The 20,418-nt window shown below is 39.7% G+C and overlaps 1 protein-coding gene and 1 long non-coding RNA gene across 7 annotated transcripts in view; both read right to left on the bottom strand.

The window, feature by feature from the left end:
* Positions 1 to 77: 77 nt before the first annotated feature.
* LOC144027623 (uncharacterized) lies at positions 78 to 2,716 on the bottom strand. Its single transcript, XR_013285500.1, has 2 exons — positions 914 to 2,716; positions 78 to 732 (listed from the first exon to the last, which is right to left on the bottom strand). It is a non-coding gene; the product is annotated as an uncharacterized LOC144027623 (long non-coding RNA).
* Positions 2,717 to 3,176: 460 nt separating this feature from the next.
* Positions 3,177 to 20,418, bottom strand: part of pde4ba (phosphodiesterase 4B, cAMP-specific a) — a 199,959-nt gene continuing 182,717 nt past the window's right edge. For 4 of the 6 annotated variants that reach the window (XM_077533933.1, XM_077533932.1, XM_077533934.1 and 1 more), the window contains 8 exons: positions 12,064 to 12,157; positions 8,675 to 8,958; positions 8,417 to 8,581; positions 6,814 to 6,913; positions 6,557 to 6,711; positions 6,341 to 6,463; positions 4,449 to 4,631; positions 3,177 to 4,373 (listed from right to left, as the gene is read on the bottom strand). In XM_077533933.1, the coding sequence (XP_077390059.1) occupies positions 3,954 to 4,373; positions 4,449 to 4,631; positions 6,341 to 6,463; positions 6,557 to 6,711; positions 6,814 to 6,913; positions 8,417 to 8,581; positions 8,675 to 8,958; positions 12,064 to 12,157 (1,524 nt within the window). In that variant the 3' untranslated portion in view covers positions 3,177 to 3,953. Of the gene's footprint in view, positions 4,374 to 4,448; positions 4,632 to 6,340; positions 6,464 to 6,556; positions 6,712 to 6,813; positions 6,914 to 8,416; positions 8,582 to 8,674; positions 8,959 to 12,063; positions 12,158 to 12,769; positions 13,266 to 17,991; positions 18,204 to 20,418 lie in introns of those variants that run through there. The other 2 variants (XM_077533936.1, XM_077533937.1) reach the window with 2 other exon arrangements.

Below are 20,418 nucleotides of genomic sequence, written 5' to 3' on the forward strand. Positions count from 1 at the left end.
CATAAGAGTGTAAGCTGTAGTTCTGTGAACCCACAGAAGTCTTGATGAGGAAAAAACAAAACAAGAAACAGATTAAATATAGTCATGCTTTACTTTTAATCGCTTAGAAAAAGTATTTCAGATTTATCATTTTTTAACACAATATACAATATAATGCCATACATTGTGTGAAACATTTATTAACCCACCTGTAACAACCGGTGGACCTAAATGTATTGTTGACAATAACAAAAATCACCTGTCATGCAGATAAGTGCTAAATCAGGCTAACCATTTGGACAACCAGGACCAAAAAGCATGAACATAGATTAACAATGTTAATACTGAACAAAATTGTTTATCAAAACTGCTAACAAGTTTGGTCAGGAACAGTTTACACAGTAGCACAGTTACATAAGAGCATTTTGTTAACGCAGATCAATTGAGTGCCGTGCGCATTGTAGCATGCCACCAGTACGTTGTAGTGACGTCTACTTTTTTTTTTTAATGAGGTGCAATAAGTGGAACAGCAGATCATTTGTGGGTTTGTGTTGCTCAATCTTGGATCTTAGAAATTAGCAGTTGCCATTTAAAGACGTGAATTACAAGCTGCTGAGAGAAAAGAAGCAATTTGTATATTTTGATAGGAAGCAATGATCGAGTGTCTGTGCATGTGTCCTATTTCCAAGCATATGCAGTTTAACATGTCCTCTATGTCGCATGTGGGTCACCAAACTGCTGTCACATGACAACCTTGTACCTTCAAAAATTATGGTCCTGGCTTACATTTAATTAAAATTTAATTAGCAAGCAACTCAACTTTTGGTTTAAATGAGATCAATCATCGACGACGTTATTAGAATGCAGCATTACATTAAAAAAAACAAAAAACAACTTTGGTCATTTTGTAGTTACAAGGTTCTCATATGACAACATTCCTTTAGCTCCTGCTCTGACGGGCGCTCCAAACAATGTGCAGTTATATACACAATGTTACATTGTGTTGTGTGTAAATATATTTATAGAACAATATATTCCAGAGTCTTCTACACATTAGACACCACCACTTCCTGGTAATGCAAGTGCATATAAATTAGAACTTTACACTCAACCGGTTATTTACATGCTTAACGTATCGAATAAATATACACTGTTATAAACAGCAAAGAAGACCAACTTGAGCTTTTAGCGACAAACAGTTATAGACAAAAGGTGAGGCGTGATGGGGAGAATAAGGCCAATGGCAAAGTCAACATATCCAAACACACGCACACCATATACAAAACCTCTCATACTGCACATGCATACAACACACATGATTAACTATTTTGGAGAGAAATGGAGTCTTTGCACTGCTTGACTACTTCCTGAAATTAACGCCACTCATTTATTTCCTGTCTTTCATGAATGGACAAACTGATTAATCCAGGTGTGTCTGGCCAATATCGTCGCGGTTACTCAGATTAGGCACACCTGCATTGATCAGTTTGTCCACTCATGAAAGACAGGAAATGAAGGAGTGGTATTGAGTTCAGGAAGTGCTGGATTTGTGCAAAGTGCCCATTTGACTAAGTACCATTGTAGTATATTACTTAACCAATATGCATATAAACAAACTTGTGGAAGCCAGATGAAACGTGAGGTCGAGAAACCCTTTTCAAACTTTGCTGTCAAAATAAGTACCTAATTTCCCTTAACTCCCTAAAGTATATCTATCAATTATACAGTATGTGTGTCAATTTGTAATAACTAAACTGCCCTAGAAACCTGATACGGTAAAGGGGCTTCTTTTTTTTTTTTCTTCTCTCCTTTAAATGACGTCATTGGGAGGAAGCAGCGCTTGAGTGATTTTCATCACGGGGAAAGAAATAGCTGGCCTGATTGTTTTGGGTTGCGTCCATGGTGCCGAGAGGGGTTTGTCAACCATGTGAACAGTGGCACTGATGAGGCTCCGCGAGCGCCTTTCATACTGGCAGCTGGAAGAGCACCTTCAAATAATGTGGTCTGATTGCATAGGGGCGGGAAGGGCATTGCATCAGATGGGTCAGAGTAGGATTATTAAGACTGCAGCATACCTGCCAGTTAAAAATAGAATCACGGCTGATGTTCATTTTGTCCTCGTCAGACTTCCACAAAGGCAAATGTGGATAAACTGCCATTTGTTTTATTATGTGAAATTGGTCTGTTAGCAATATGCTATGCTACACCCTCCAGTAAGTTAGGTAAGATGACTTGTTGTTTTTTTTCATGGCATCAAACAAATGGTGGCAAAATTCTAAACTCCTCAGCAGAGGTAGTTATTAGTTTAGGGTGACCAGAAATCTCGGGTTAACTGACAGTCCCGGGTTTTAAACCAATTAACTCATTCACTGCCATTGACGGAAAAAGACGTCAAATGATGCAGTTTTTTGCTGGTCTGGCAGTGAATGAGTTTTAAAAAGGAATTCAACTGCATCTCATGTTTTTCTCATACTGGAACTAGAACTACTTCCTGCTTCCCTGTCTAAGAATCATGGGAAATGTAGTCCTACTAGCCTAACGCTGCAGTTAGTTACTTAGTTACACGAGCTGAGAGTTTCTGGCGGCGCGCTTGCAATGTTCCAATGGGAACGCGAGGTAAATGACACAAAAAAAGGTTGGCTAATGGTCAACTGTCAGTAAAGATAACATTTAGCATTAGCTAAAGCAGTGTTTCTCAATTCCGGTCCTCAGGGCCCCCTATCCAGCCTGTATTCCATGTCTCCCAATTCCCAATGCAGCTGATTCCAATGATAGCTAATCAGCAAGCTCTAGAGAAGCCTGATAACGATCCTCACCTGCGTTGGAATTGGGAGACATGGAAAACAGGCTGGATAGGGGGCCCTGAGGACCGGAATTGAGAAACACTGATAAAGTATGAACACAACCATCTCTTACCAGATTGACATATTTGTTATAAGTAGTTCCTGGTGAGAATTTATGATATGTTCGATTTCCTGTGAAATTGCCCAGTTTTTTAATTTTAAAAATCTTGTAGTTTGTAGTTTAGGACTAGTTTATCATGGTTGAAATCATCTGATTTGACTGTCACGCTCATATGGAAAGAATATGAAAAATGCAAAACGTTAATTTTCCATCCAGCAGGAATAAATGACCTCACTGTGCATTTTACATGAAAATTCCAGTTTTGGTCTCAAAAGTTAGGAAGCTCACAACTATTTGAAGACAACAGATCTTTCATTGAGACATATGAAGATGTATTAAATGTGAATGTAAAAATAATCACCATAAAACACAAACTACAAATGTAGCTGTGTTTGAACAATGTTGTGCTCAGGCTAAGAAATAATTCTGACAAAATGTGCACAATTTAATCTAAGGGTTGTTTGTCGACATATTTCTCTATTGCCCAATACATGGAAGACTATTCTCTTAACATACAAAAATGATTTTACTCTCTCAGATAAGAAAAACATGTCACAGACATACTGTACTAGAGTGTTCAATAAATAATAATAATTAAAAAAAAAACTATATAAAGACATTAGTAAAAAAGGCACACAAAAGTTCTTTGACAAATGGTACAGGAAAAAGTAAACACTTTCTCTTGCTATACAAACGTGTCTCCATCAGTAGATCTTATTCTATGCTACTTCTATATCATAACTGTAAAAAAGTCTTAAGTTACAAAATTTCTCTCAGTAGTGTCAATGTTCATTTACTGCCAGTCCAGAAAAGAAAATTTCCCAAACTGGCCTTCAATTCCCACCGTCATTGTTGCTCGACCGTCAAGACTAAAATGTATGGAGTAAATATTTCCTGAGAACTCTGAAGCCGCTTCTCCGAAATCGTCCGTCCGTGCCTGGCTTCAAACACCCAACGTGCGGGCCAAAAATAAGCCTTTGCTTCTGCGGGCTTGTTAAAAAGCTCAGCTGCACGAGGACCTTTTCCCCAAAACTCTTTCAAATCGGCACTTGTGCCTGCCGCCGGAAGTCTTATGTGTCTGTGGGCGACGCCTCGTGCGTCACGATCTCGATCGTCGACGTGGGCTCCGTCATGTCGCCCTCGTCGTGCTCCTCGTAGTCCAGAGGAGAGCGAGACTCTCCGAGACTGTCCTCCTCCTCCTCGATTGCCTCCTCCTCCTCCTCGTCGTCTTTCTCGATTCCGTCCAAGTCCTCCTCCTCCTCCAGGGTCAGCTCAAACTGGAACTTCTCGCCGCCTCCCTGGCCTCCGGCCCCTCCCCCGTGTCCGTGAGAACCCTGATCATAGAAGGGTGGGGAGGGGCTCTGCGGGATCATGCTCTGGTACCAGTTCCTGTTGTCTTCCAGTGTGTCCAGAATATCCTGCGCATCAGGATGGACCAGATCCGCCCACGTTTCCCACAGAGGGTGGACGATGTAGTCAATGAAGCCCACCTAGAAGAAACAAACACACAGATTAGATGTGCCCATTTCCATCTATTATGCTGCACACATTTTCATTTTTCTCACCTGGCTCTTTTCCACTGAAGCTGTATGTTTATCGCACATCGGACTGATCTCCATCCCTCGTTCCCTCTCCCGGTCCCCTTGGTGGAAGAATTCCTCCATTATCCTATCCGTCCACTGACGATACAGCTCAAGGGACTTGGTGGGGTTACTCAGGTCTGCGCAGTGCACCATGTTTCGCAGCACCTTAGGAAAAAAGAGAATTTCAGTTTGACTATAAAAACTATATACAATATCAGGGATGGGCAACTTATGCTGGAGGGGGCTGTGAATCCACTATCCAAACCCAATAACAAAGAGTTTGAAGCAAACAAAAACAACAAGTGCAAAGGGTTTCTCACATAAAAATGACCATTTAAAGACGGCACAAAACTGCTGAGCAGCAAACCAACATAAATGCAAGAACTCTTTTTGTACATTTTTTTTTCAAAAAATCAACTCACTCAAAATGTTAATATTATTGAGGAGCTATGTTTGTCCTGCATATCATTCCAAATCCACAAAAAAAAAAGAAAAAAAAAAAAAGTGAAGCCTATTCATGGTGTAGTATATGGCAGTGAAAGAATTAATTGCAACAAACTAAGGCATGTCTGCCTTTTAGTGGAGAATGGTGATATTACAGCTAAAAACTACAGTGGATGCATATTTGCAGTTCAGCAGCCGTGAATTCGCATATTTGAGGAATTTCCCCCCCCCACCCAATAATTTTTAATGGGCTTTGGGTGGATGAGTGGAACTGGCGCTTGCCTTCAATGCCAGTTGGTGTGGGTTTACTTCCCCGCCTGGGAGACCATGTTTGTTTGTGTGAGTTGTTGTGGGAGTGACAATAATAAATAAATAAAAATAATATTTTTTTTTTCTGGATTTTTTTTTAATTGAATGGTTATATAGAGATGTTTTTAAATAAATAAATAAATAATTAAATGAATGAATAAATAAATAAATACAATTAAAATAAAAAAATCAATAATAAAATACATAACATCACCCAGTTAAAATATTTTTTAGCAAAAGTGATTATTTTTGCCTAAATCATCTCCTCGGGATTTAAATGGTTAAATTTTTTATGTTTCCTGAAAAATCTGAAAAAAAAAAAAAAAAAAAAAAAAAAAAGAAGACTTAGATGATTATTTCAAGGAGTTTCTAAATAAATAATTAACTCATTCACTCCCAGCCATTTTCACCGAAGCAAACCCCTTTGGCTGTTCACAAGGTCCACATAATATTGTGTTCTATTTTATAAAAACATGGAACCTACCAAACGAAAGATTAGACTCCCATCTTTCATCAGGAAAAAAAACAAAACTATTTGGATCTTTTATGTTTTTCAGCAGGTAGCATCAGAATATAAATAATTTCATCATTGTTAATAAATCTGTTTAAAACAGTGGGTAAAAGAGCTTGTTTGCAACATGGCCCTGGCTGATCTCTTATACTCTGCTGCCACCTGCTGGCCGTTTTTTGTAATAATAAGTACCATTGCTATAAGCGACCTCTTCAGGTCAGAAGCTGCTTCAAAGCCTTCTGTATTCTCTCGCATAAAAAACAAACAAACATAAAAAACTTATACACGTATGAAAAGACATATTTATACATTTTTGGGTTTGAATGAGTTAAAAAAGAAACTTTGTTTTTTTTTTTGGGGGGGGGGGATGAATCAATGGCCCACTCAGAGTGTGGTCAATTGCCCTTCCCTCTACTATATTGCATATATACTACAGAGGTGTTTCATATTAATTTTCTAAGAATCAAAACATTAAAATAGTACTCAAGTTTCAAATTAGATTTTGACAATAAAAGCAAATAAAAACCAGCAAAGGTCAGCCAGCCATGTAGGAGGCACGAGAAGCATGTAAATGAGATGTGGAGGACTGTGTAGTATGTTGAGTCCTTACCTGTATTCTATCTGTGTAATTGTCCAACAGCAGCACCCCAGAACTCGTCACTTTCTTGGTTTCCACCATTGTCTTCAGATCAGCCAACAGACTCATGTGTTTGGACATGTCAGTTGCTAAAACCTGCGTCAAAGAAAAAAAAAAAGAAGCTCCTTATTTTTGACGTTAAGCATTTCATGAAGGACGGACACCAAAATAAAAATCAAGGTTTCGTACCATGTCAATGACCATCTTGCGTAGGGACTGCCGCTGCTTTTTTGTGAGGTTCTGGAAGATGTCACAGCCTTCTTCCTGCAGGAGCTTGAATCCAACAGCCAAGTGATGATTCTCCAGCACGGACTCGTCGTTGTACATGAGCGCCAACTCCGAGTCTGCTCGAAGGTGGAAAAGAAAATCAGTCGCTCTCACCACGACTTCTCCAAAACTTTTACAGACCCTAAATCAAATTGGTTATTGCAATTCGAAAAACATACTGGTATTGATGAGGAATTGGTTTGATACTCCAGGATGGTCAACATCATGGATGGCAGCGGCAAAGATGGCAGCAAGGATTTCAAGGTCGGTGAAGACAGCCTGGAGAAAACCAACGGCAAGGTCACTTTAATTGGAAGATTTATCAATCTGATCAGTTTTTAGAAATGCCACACAACAAAACAGCTCTGACAAATGCTAGAGTGCCAGCCAAAACGGTCACCAAGGTAACAGACTTCTCTTACTAGGAATCATACCTAGTATCGAAATGATACCAGGCCTTATTTCAAGGCCACCATTTTATGATACGAAATTGAAATGGAAAAAAAATAAAATAAAATAACAAAAAAAAGAAATAGGAAATTGCCATTAATTTCATACAATTTTAAGGAAAAATTTTATTTTGAGCATATCTAGGTCTAGGTTATAGTGGATGCCAGGATAATATGGCTGTAACGTGTTATAAACTTACCAAGCTTTTATGTAACATTTTCAACATTAACATCATGCAAATCAACTTGCGATTGTGATTGGTTAGCTAGGATCCAATCATGAACCAGAAATGTTGACATCATCCAAAGTGGAAGTCACGCCCCCACCCAAAAATGTCTTGACAATACAGGACTGTCTCAGAAAATTAGAATATTGTCATAAAGTTCTTTATTTTCTGTAATGCAATTAGAAAAACAAAAATGTCAGACATTCTGGATTCATTACAAATCAACTAAAATATTGCAAGCCTTTTATTAATTTTAATATTGCTGATTATGGCTTACAGCTGAAGAAAACTCAAGTATCCGATCTCGAAATATTAGGATATTTTCTCAGACCAAGTTAAAAAAAAAAGCCATAATCAGCAATATTAAAACAATAAAAGGCTTGCAATATTTCAATTGGTTTGTAATGAAGACATAATGTACGACATTTTTGCTTATTTAATTGCATTACAATAAAGGACTTTATCACAATATTCTAATTTTCTGAGACAGTCCTGTATGTTCTTTGCAGCCACGCTAGTGTAAATACGGTATTTTGGTTAATATTGTGTTAGTGGAATATGAGTTATGGCCATTTTGCCACTTGCTGTCGAGTGAAGATGACATCACAGTTGCTCAGGTAACAACCAATCAGAGCTCACCTGTTTTCTGAAGCTGAGCTGTGATTGGTTGTTACCTGAAACCTGAGTAACTGTGATGTCATTTTCACTCGACAGCAAGTGGCAAAATGGCCGCCTTCTGAGATGGAAAAAAAATCCTGGCTGGATCTTGCTGCATAACTCATATTCCACAAACGTAATATTAATCAGAATGTCATATTTAGACTAGTGAGGTCACATATAACATATTATTGTCAAGAAATGTTTAAGATTGACTTCCCCTTTAAAATGATCTGTCATTGTTATTATCATAATTTTTATATAGCAAAGTACTAGTAATAGTGGCACTTTGCATCGATAACTCAAGAGTTAAAGCAGCATTTTCAGCTCAATGAGTCAACTATCCGTTTAAGTACTCGTACTGGTATCAGTGTGAAAAAATGTGGTATTGAACATCCCTAAGAAAACATTCGCCGTTTGGCAGTGCAGTGTTTTGCGTCGTAACTTACGTCAAGCGCTGGAGTGGAGAGGAGGATGTGCGTGGACTGGGCCACGTCAGCCGCATGCAGGCTGTTGTGGTAGGCCACATCGGAATGGTAGTGATCTTCCAGCGTCATCATGTAGGCCACAAATGTGTCCGCTGGGATCTTAAACGTCTTTAACAGATCTCGCTCCTTACAAACAACATATTGCCATAAACACATAGTTAGACACGAAACACTTGAGCGGCGTCACGCAACGACATGCGAGGAAAGAAAGTTTGCTACCTGAAAGATGGCGTACATGATGCAGGTGAGAGGTCGGCTGTTTGAGTACTCGGAAACGGTGAAGATATTCAGGCCCCATTTGTTGAGGTCCTCCAGCTCCTTGGACAGCAACTCCTCTTTATCCGTTTTGACGCCGAAGCGCGCGATGCTGCTGCTGGAAAGCGACGACCCGTGGGAGATCTTCTTGACGCCGCTGATCTGCGTCATCAGCTGCTGCTTGTGCTGCTTCTTCTTCTCGCGCGTCTTGGGGGTCGGCGATGGGATCTCCACCTCATTCTGTTTGTCTGCACAAAAAGGAAAAAAATGAAACAAAGATGATGATGCTCTATTTAGATAAAAAAAAATAACAATAAACTAAATAAAAATAATAAAAATAAATAAACTATTATATAAATATACAATTAAATTGAATTAAAAAAATAAATTAATTAAATAAAAACTTAATTAAATTTAAAAAAAAATAATTAAGTTAAATAAAAACGTAAATAAAAAAATAAATTAAATAAAAAATAAAAATAAATTAAATAAAGAATTAAATAAATAAAAACAATAGCGTGTGTTAAGGAGAAGTCAATAAAGGGCCCATTGAAGCTTACATATGCCCTTTGTTTCCTTAGAATTGCTACCTGAGAAGCAAGCTACACGGTGGAAACAACCTGCAACCTATCATGCATGAGACCGTTCATTCATCGTGTGTGCATTCATTTGCTGAACCTATCTCATGTTGTCCACCTGCTGTCCCCCTCAACTCCTATTGTTCATTCATCTCACTCGCTTGCAAAAACCTTTTTCCACCTCATCACGCTACACTGGTTTGCCGGTCGGCTGGGGGTCAGCTTCCTGACTAGCTTCTGAACACTGTCAATGAGGGTTGGTCTTCAAAGTCTGTAAAATGTTTATCACCGATTTATTAAAATGGTGATCTGTGAATATTTCAACTACACAATCACACATGTAAAGAGGAATCTCAAAATAATGTGTAAATTCCCAAATTCCCATTTGTCTTCTGTTGACCAAAGGCATTATCTAAATACTTGGCTTTAAACAATCAGAATTTTTATTTGATCGCTGAGTTAAAAAAAGAAAAGAAAATATAATCGATCCAATTAGAAGAGGATAAATAAATCTATTTCAACAACTTCTTTATTTACTGTATAGCCATTTAGTCAAATTGGCACCCATGCCAGTTGCAAGACATGTTCAGAAATGCTGCTAAAGTGTTCGCTTGTATTTACATCACTTGCGAGAAAAGCCGAAAGAAATCCTGAATTGAATGACTGCCGTCTCATCCAAAAGCTTCTTTGTCAAGCTCCAACTCAGCTCATCACTCTTATCCGCCTGTGGCGGGTTATTCAATTACCAACTGTAATTCAAATAATGACTTGCAGTCTTACGCGCTCCTCTTACGCCCTTGTTTTAGATCTGCCTTATTCTCTCCCCTGAGCTGCAGCCAGTTGACACTAAGAACAGCCAATTAAGCCTTCTCGGATGTGTAGTCTGCAAAATAAGAGGAAGAAAATATTGCCTTCTAATTTATTGGAGGGTGCGATTAAACTTGGTTGGCAGTTGGACTGTGAGGACTTGGGCTTTGGCACCAGAGCTAAAAGTAGCATCTAGTTGTTGGGTAGATGCTAGTCTGCTTCCTGGTTACTGGCAAGTTGCCCTTGAGCAAGGCTGTCCCCACTTACACTATTCTCTATTGTATGTCATTACCTCAAATTTTTAATGTCTACATTCCCAACCTCAAAGATCTTGTTCTTGTATGTGCCTTCCTACCACATAATTTTTCATTTTCATCCTGTCCATAGGCTCTCCTGTAAGATATGCCAGGATTCATAATAAGTTATCCATCTCAGCTCGGTGGCCATTTTGCCATTTGCTGTCGAGTGAAAATGACATCACAGTTGCTCAGGTAACAACTAATCACAGCTCAGCTTCAGAAACCAGGTGAGCCGTGATTGGTTGTTGCCTGAGCCCTTACAGTCATTTTCATTGGACAGCAAGTGGCAAAATGGCCGCCCCCCGAGATAGATATAAATGGGTGCTTAACTCATCATATTCCACAAACGTAATATTAATCAAAATGCTGATTTTAGACTAGTGGAGCTGCATAAAAAGATATTATTGTGAAAAATTTTTTTTGACTTGACTTTCTCTAAGGTTTTGTTATTATATTCATGGTTCGAATGCCTTTTAATACGTTTTAAGGGTCCATAGGAACTTGCATACAGATGGAAGAGAAGCTGTTTGGCACTTTTTTTTTTGTTTTTATTTCACTGTGTTCTCTTAGGTAGGTGTGTTCCAATATGAATAAAGGAAATTCTGATGCAATACTGAAAACATCGATCGTGACAGGCACAACCCAGATGAGGACGGAATCCAACATTTTGATTTATCCAGGCAATTATCCAAATTCCATGACCAATATTGTTTGGTTTTATTTGAAAAATGAATTTTGCTGGCTGGAAATAACCCTAACCTCCACAAATCAGCATGTGTTTCTTCATCACTCAAAGAATTTTGAACCCATCTCATTATGTTTTCAGAATGCATTTCCTTTATTATATTATGTTCTCTTAGACCATCTGAGTATGGGAGGAAGCTTAGAAGAGACTATCAAGGCGTCCCAGTTACGAAAACGCACTAAGCTCGAGATGACTCACCCAGTATGGTAACTGCCAACAAAGGGGGTTCCTCTGTACCTCTTGTTTTCCCCTTCACTGCAGTCACTTCCCCCCCGCCCTCGCCTGCTCTCCTCTCCTCCCCACCGCCAGCGATCCAGCAGTGAGGGATATGCCATTTACACCACACGGATCAGGATGCCGATCGATCGACGGAAGCACGGTCTCTATAAATAGACCCAACCACCTCCATGGTGGCGTGGAATCTACATTTTCTTCCAAATTTGTGTGTTTAACATATTGATCCTTTCTCAGAGCAAGGCTGAAGCCACTCAGGGAAGATTTGTCTACTGTTAAAATTGACTGTGATATTTAAATGTCAACATTATATTACATGTGCCTTTTCTCTTGAATGTCCAACCCACATTGCATCAGACTGTGTCTTTATTCAAAAAACACATTTTCTCACTTAAAAAATGATCATTTTGAGGCTGCTGCAATAAACGTCGACATGAAGCTCAGTGGCGCAGTGTTTTATGCTACGCCCCCACACAAGAGCATGTTATAGCAACTCATACAGCTTAGCATCATAGCTAAAATATACATTAGGAACTCTTTCTTAAATATATTGTGGTACAATTTGACTTACTGGGTGTCAGTAAATGGCATATTGGTAAATTTGGATCATGAAAATCCAAATTGGATTGTGATTTTGTAGGTATACACTGTATTTGTATTTATGTATGCAAGTATGATGCTGTTAATTACCTAGGAAAGTGTTGGAGATGAATTCGGACACCTGATTCCCGGACCGACTCATCTCCGAGAGGTGCGTCAACTCCCGATTCAACATTCTCTTAAACTGCAAGACAGAAAGGGGAGGGAGAGAGACAACGCCGTCAGCTTCCAGGGAAAACCACAAGAAAATTGTGACTTCATGGATTCTATGGGAAATTCAGCAGTTTATTCCACCAGGCTTTTCGATTGTGGAACAAGTGGAGGAATTCCACCCCACCTCCACTTTCCCTAAAAATAATAATACTGCAGAGGACAATTTATTTTACCACTGGGGATGCCCTTTTTCATTTTAACTCCCTGATTACATTCACTCACAATTTTGACGCACATTTTCAAATTCCACATGCGTCAGTTTTATGTGTGCAAGAATTCCAAAATGTCAATCAATACATATTTGACACAAAATAAAATGGAAGATTTGGATGTAACAGAGAGTACACTGTGATCCAGGGCACTGCAGTAGCAGCTGTTGACAGGCTGATGCATTTGCACGCACACGCAAACACACATCAAACACAGCTCTGCAGAGGGCTCAAGATGGAGCCTGAGCTACAAAACATCACTGGCACATCAGGAATATCAATGCAGTGGCATCAAATAAATATGAAAATAGATGAATAACTCAATCATTATGAGTGTGCTCTCCCGACCAGTTACGCAGTTAAGAATCACCCACCTTAATGTAACCCCAAGACACTGACAGCAGGTAATTGGCTTCAGGCATTTTGGATGCTGTTTTCTCGTTCCTAATCAAAGCCAGAACTGTAATCCAATAAGGAAAAAATATGAAGGCAGTCGAAAAGGATTCTCTCCCCCGAAAAATCCCTTCGCCTCTCCTTGTGTTCCTTTTTAGCAGCTTGATGGTGGCCCACTCTCCCTCCTTGCTGCACAAAGAGGCCAGCTGGGGGTCTCCATGCCCGGGAATGGATGGATCGGTGGCGGGATGCGAGGAGAAAATGGGCGCTGCTAGATGGGTCGGAGCAGCAGCTGTGAGCCGTAAGCAGCGCACTTATGAATAATGGAGGAGAAACGACTGTGGTGGGGAGGGAGCGAGGGGATAGCGATGCAGACAGGAGGGAGGGAGGCTGCGATGTTCATCTAACTAGAGGGGGGGTTCCTCTGCTGGGTTTCTCTCGGTTCGATGCTCTCACTGCTCTAGTGCTATACCCTCCCACCCACCATCAACCGCGCACTCCTGCGACTACCCTGTCTCTCTCTCTCGGAATGTTCCTACCTCCCCCCCTCCCTTTCCCCCTTATGGAGTTTGCCAGCCCCGGCAACACGTTCTGAGCACAACACATGATTTGACAGAAAGTGCAGAAAAGAGAGGGTAAGGGGCGGGCTCCCCCAAGTGCTTCTGATGTGAGGCACCTATGTAATTACAAGAAAAGGGGGGGGAAAAAATGCTCTCAGTTTTTACACTGAGCAATTTTTTTCCTTAAGTCCATCAATCATAAATAAATATTAAATTAAATTCAGACTACTCCTTAGGGGTTCTCTTCTGCACTTAAAATTTGGAGGACAAAAATTATAGATACTATGTTTTTTCAAACCAATACCAGTACTCAGTAAAAATCGATTCGGCAATATATCGCGATATTACATCGCGCAATTCTCGAATCGATTCAATAGGCGGCCAAAACGATTTTTAAATATCCATTTTTGATGGAAAAATATTTACCAAAACGTCTTAGGGTTCACACCTTAAGCATGGAAAAATGTTATATTAATGGAGCATTAAGCCTTAATATTTTATTTTAATACTGTTCAAACATGAAACAGATTACAACCTGTATAAGACTGAAGTTTCAGATAAATAAATAATAAATTTTCATACAAATCTTACATGGTACAAGTTTACTGATTAGTATTTTCTAAATTTAAATGAAAAAAAAATCACAACAATGGACTTACAAAATTCGTATCGGGATTAATCGGTATCGAATCGAATCGTGACCTGTGAATCGTGACACAAATCGAATCGTCAGGTACTAGGCAATTCACACCCCTACTCAGTACTCTTGAGTAATCACTGATACCAACACTACAAGCGACAATACCACTAGGACTGACTAGCGATTAAATTAGTTATAAATAGGTCCCGCTGAGAATTTATCACATTTGATTTTCAGCGAAATTGTAGCGTCCCGGTTTTTAATTTTGAAAATCTGGACACCTTACAGGAACAGACAAGGTTCACTCCATAACTGCACGTGTTTCAGCCACTGTGAGGAACGCATCCGTGAGCTTCCACAGTGCAACAATGAATGCTGGTCACATTTTAGGGAACGTGAATGTGCAGCATCTTATCACAATCTCTATTATCATTTCCTCCACGCCCTCCCTCTCCTCTTTTGCAGATTCTGTTGTCTGCTGTTATACGGCAGCCGGCGTGGAGAACTGATAAGCCTGATCATTAACCACATCCCATGTTATAGTTGCTGCGGAGGGTTATTTTGAACAGTGCGCCGGGGAGACGATTTCAATGTGTGAAAAAGAGGAAAGAGATGGGAGATAATTGCATCCTTTCCCAATTTAGCTGACATCATCCCACTGGTTTCTGTGTGTGTGTCCTACATACGAGAACACCCAAACACCATGGCAACAACCTCAGGCAGCCAGTATGCGGCTGCTTTCGGTGGCTTCCCCTCTTCCTTTGCAGGCAAACGTGTTATAGCTGCTGAGCTGTCACGAGGACACACCACACACGTCGCCTCAGCTCACATCCAAACCATACAGAGAAAATCCCCCCCCCCCACCATTCCTGCCCCTCTGTGTCTCGCTCACTATCCACCACTTACATGTCGATTCCTCTACTGGCTGCCACTTTCCAACACAGTCATCAATCTCTGCCAGAGACGATCGATGGGCTGTCCTCTGCTGCATTGTACCAGGCTCGGGCCACCTGACTGGAATATTGGGTTCCATCAGGGCCATGAGCCAATTTTGACGCATGGCGCTGCTTTTGTCAACAATGGATTTGCAGGGATACCCTACTGCTAAATTGCTTTATATTTTCAGAGCGGCAATCCATTGACAAGTTCCCTTTTGACTGCATATATGTTTACGGGTCTGTGTGTACACAAACGATAAAGATGAGGGCGAGATCAAAGCTCACCCGGGAGGATTCCAGATTATCCTCCCACAGTGGGGAAAGAATCCAGAGAGAAAGGACCCAAAGCTGGGAGACAGCATGCAAAAAATAAAAAGTGCAAGAGGGGAGGCAGCGCTTTATGTAATACTGCACTGCATAATATATCAAGAAACCAGAAATAACAGTGGGTGATGTCGCTCTGCAGTGTGGTGAAGAACTGTGCTTCCCCACAGGCTTAAAGAAATTCCCAAGTGGGCAAACACAAAGACAGAAGCGTAGTCATGGCTGACGATGCATGTTGAAGAGGAAGTCAAGTCAAAAAAATTCTTTACAATATGTTCTATACGGCCCCACTAATCTAAAAATGTTTTTCTGATTGATAATGTATTTGTTAATATGAATTAAGCAGCAAAATCCACATGATTTGACCCATTTCGGGGGCGTCCATTTTGTCACTTGCTCGCGACTGAAAATGACATCACAGCTGCTCAAGGCTTAGGTAACGAACCATCGCGGTTCAGCTTGTGAACATCACACGACCAAACTCAGAAATCAAGTGACCAATGATAGCTCAGTTTCAGAAAATTTGTTGTGACCTGAGCAAATTTTCAGTCGAAAGCACTTCACAAAATGGCCGCCTCCCTAATATGTATAAAAACCGGTGGATTTTGCTACTTAACTCAGATTACACAAATGCATTATTAATGGGAATGCGGTGTTTAGTTTAAGGAACATAGAACATATTGTAAAAAATAAAATAAAATAAAATAAAATAAAATAAAATAAAATAAAATAAAATAAAATAAAATAAAATAAAATAAAATAAAATAAAATAAAATAAAATAAAAATCATTGCTTATCCCAAAGGTGGTAGATAAGTCCTTGGTCGAATGACAAAAAAACAAACAAACAAAGATATGTTGAGTTCTTATCTCTTTTTCCATACAAAGTTTCACTTTGATTTCTTTTTAAATTCTGCATAAAATGAATGAATAAATGAAATGAACCCCTGCTCTGCTAGCACAGGGTTGGCTTGATTAAGAAAGCTTCTGCGACAGAGACAGAGAATGTGAAGGGCGCCTGTGAGAGTAGGAGAGAAAAAACACGCTCACTGTGCACCTCCATTCAGATATGATCCCATTGGACAGCTCACTGTGGATGTTGGACAGGCGGACAGGTAGCTTTGAGGCAGATGGGGAGGTCTCCCTCCCTTGAACGTGACACAGCCACAATCTGTCTATTGATCTATTGAACCACATGCACCCACCTAACCAACATCCTTCCAATTTATCTTCAAATCAAAACAAAATTAATTAAGAGTTCAGGCTTAAGTCCACTAGTGGGCGCTCTGTGTTAAGCCTGGCATATGACAGGAATTGTTGACCTTTCAAACCTTGCATCCTTACACATCCCCAAATTTAGACACTTCAATAAACTGGGCAGCCACTTAAAAGTGATGTAACATGTTTGATTAAATTTCAGTGGGAAGTATTTTTGAAAATTTACTCCTTTTATTTTACGAGTTTCAGCACACATTTTAGACACAAATATTTTGTGAATTCAACTTTAAACTTTTTTTTTTAAAAATATATATATATTTTAAGTGTAATTAAGAATACAGCTCATGGCATATGTACACCATCATGGCATCTCTTTCAATTTTGTTTGTTTTGTTTGTTTGTTTTGCCTCTTTAAGCAAACTTGCTGCCATGCAGTAAAATCATTTAAGACCGTTGTGACTGCTAATGACATAACTTGTGAAGCCATTTGTGTTCGAGTGTCACTGGACCTTTTTAACCTCGCATCCTTACACATCTCCAAACTGGGCAGCCACTTAAAAGTGATGTAACATGTTCGGTTCAATTACAGTGGGGCGTAATCTAGAAAGAATACTTCACTCCTGTCATTCTATATAGAGTTCCAGGCAGCGGATTTGTTGACACAAATACTTGAGTTCAACTTGTTTTTTTGTTTTTGGTCATGTTTTAAGCTTTAAGAATACAACCCATGGCATAATTACGCATTCATTGCATCCCTTTCCTTTCCTTTATTTTATTAGTTATTTTTTGGCTGCCATGCAGTAAAATTATTTAAGCCAGTTATGACTGCTACTGACATAACTTGTCAAGCCATTTGTGTCACTGGATCTTTTTTCTTAAGTATAGCTATGACTTTTTCAGACAAGAAAGGAGATCAATTGACATTTGTCAACACAAAGAATTGCTCCTATTTTCCGTACCTGTTTGGCCCCAGTAGGGTATTTGAGTTAGAATACAGCAGTAAGCAGGACAATGCGAGTCTCTTAAGGCCAATACTGACTGTAATATGAAACACTACACTACAATTACAAAAAAAAAACCAAAACAAACCCTAAGAACAGTAATGAACGGTTTAAAAAATGTACAAAGCCAAAAATAACTGTTTAGAAAGATACTTAAGACCAGAAAAAGAAAAACACCAAAGGTGTAACTGGAAAGGAACAATTTGTCAAAGTAAATGATCTCTGCCTTATTAATCAATAACTAATACAGACACAAATCTAGAAATGTTTTCCACATGGGTGGATGTACTTTTAAATGGCAGCACAGCTTGTTCCAAGAGTCCAAATATTAAGTTAACTTCATCATCATGCAATATCCAACGTCAAAGTTGTCTGAACATCAGAGCTTACTTGAGGCTCTCAAAAACTAAACCAAACTAACCACAGCATGCACAAGTAGCCCTCCAGTCCACATGAACCAGATTTGTAAAATACACACACAAAAAGAAATCTTAAAGAAAAACAAATGTTGAGTTCAACTCACCTTCCTCCAGCCATTCAGCTTCCCTAATTTCCTCTCTTTCTTGTCCAAATAACAGGCTCCCATGTTGTCGCTGTTAAGTGTATAGAGCAGCCGTTCAAGTGGCTCAGTGTGACGATAGCGCATGAGTAAAAGGACTCGACTTTCTGATGTTGGGAAACGCTGCTGGTTGAGTGACTCAGAGTGGTGAGGTCTGACTAGGCTTTACCTCATTCTGCGCGTGTGCGTGTGTGCACGAGAGAGCGAGACCTCAGCCCTAAATACACACCCTCATGAGGGTAGTCCCGCCCCAGTACTGGTGTCCGCCCTGCTTGTTGTTCAACCCTCCTCACAAACTCAGCTGCTGAATTGAACAGAACATTCGGATGGAAAGAAACCTTATCTCTTTATTGACGAGTCTTGATGAATTCAGAGGGGCAATTCCTGGAGTTTATGACAAATGTTGACTATATTTACTCAGGACATCCCAAACAAGTTCCCATTTACGACTAACTTGATTATCAACTTAACATTCTAGTAGGGCTGGGAAAAAAAGTAGACCAAGAGGATCAGAAAATATTTTTGCCCATGGCACCATTCTCCACCATCTATACAGACATTCCCAGACCACATAAACGTCCATTGCACTCTATTTAAATCAGTCCACAAACTTTTATGCACCACAAACTGGTTCAGACAATTGCATACTTATCGTGAAACGGCAACCATTCATTGCCTTTTGGGCTATGAAAAAATCTCCATCCATATTACAAATTTATACTATTTTTAAATTGCCATTTGTAATAACAAATAAAGCAACCAGTAGGGTGGTCCTTCCAGTAGGGTACATTTTCAAGTTCAGCTCGAACCCACTGAATTTTTTGAAATGGTTGGAAAAACCCCTGTGGTAAAATTTTTCCGACAAGATTTACCCCTGCCTCAATAATCTTGAAGTTTAGTCTCATCTCATCTTGTTAATTGACAAAAGGAAAATTATACGTCTTCTGAAGTTTAAAATTCTGTGTCCAGGGAGGGGACTTCAATTTCCTAAAACCCAACTTGTCATTGTGTTTGTAATTGTGTAAATGGTTTTGGTTAATAATGCACTACAAGGGTGAATGATGTGTGTTAAAGGGACAGTCCACCCCCCAAAGAATTATTGACAATAATGTGTTCTATGCAGCTAACCTGGCAATCGTCAGATTGATATTGTGATTCACTCAAGGGAGTTGTGCACATTATCTATCTGGGACTGCTCCACAGTCATTTGCTCGGGAAAGGCAGGACATTCTGTACAATACTTCGACCTGATTGGACAATGCGGCATTCTGCATGTTAGTTTTGACCAATCATGGCCGCGGATGAAAATGTCATCTTTGTTTTTGTCGGTGGGGGTGGGGAGGGAGCATGAACATAGCTCCTCTCACTGCATTCAACAAGGAAACAAGTAATTCTGCAAGAACAGAATTAATTGCAAGGTCCATTCGTCCATGTTAGTTTCCTGGTTTCATTACAGTTGCATGTCCCGCCCCAACCACAATGTCGCTCTGTGATTGGTCCGAACCACCAGTGGTTAGGATCGGTGAAATCAACGAGATGGATTCTCAGGAGTTTGTGAACTCACAAACAATGCAAGAATTCATCTTGCAGAGCATGGTTAAAACAAACATGACGACGCGGCAAAGAACCACAATTTTGGAGGAAGCAAGAAAATGACTACTTTATTTCGTGTGGTGACTGTCATAAATATAACACCTTTTATTGATCGTAGAAAGTTAAAAGCGGAAATGACGTCTATTTGCATAATGACATCTGTGTGTCATGCTTTCAAACGGAGTATTCAAATTGAGCACAATGACCATGTACAGTATACCGAAGTAACCCACGCATGTAAACAGACTATCCCAAATGTTTCAGAAACCTGAATTTTGACATGAACCCAAATTGACTGCATGTAAACTTAATCTTTGAGATTTCTGAAGGAGATGCTGTTTATGCAGTACAAGATCACAGGGAGCAAGAGAGAGTATCGCAGAGTCAGCCTGATGGTCAATCATCAGTTCCTTGATAACACAATGTATTGAGTACATCTCCAAAAGGAGCTACCCAGAGGGGTCAGCAGTAAGAACCACCCTATACCATGCAGCTTGCATATAAAAGAACAGCCACTCTCTTATTTCATACTGCAGTTTTTTTTTGTTTTTGTTTTTGTTTTTTTCCCATTTTTTTTCCTAACAATGAGAGTTCAGGAGGAGCATGTTGGCTGGCTGGTAGTAATTAAACCAAGTCAGATGTAAGGGGAGTGGAAGTTGTGTAAATTTAATTTCAAGTAGAAACATGGATTTGGGGTAAATGTCTTGGATTTCACAGACGCCGCGTTACCATATTTCCATAAACAGAGGTGTTTAATGTAAGGCTCCTTATCAGCATGTTTGTCCACATGAGGTTACG

The sequence above is a fragment of the Festucalex cinctus genome, chromosome 10 (genome assembly GCF_051991245.1).
Source record: "Festucalex cinctus isolate MCC-2025b chromosome 10, RoL_Fcin_1.0, whole genome shotgun sequence".
NCBI classification, from domain to species: Eukaryota; Metazoa; Chordata; class Actinopteri; order Syngnathiformes; family Syngnathidae; genus Festucalex; species Festucalex cinctus.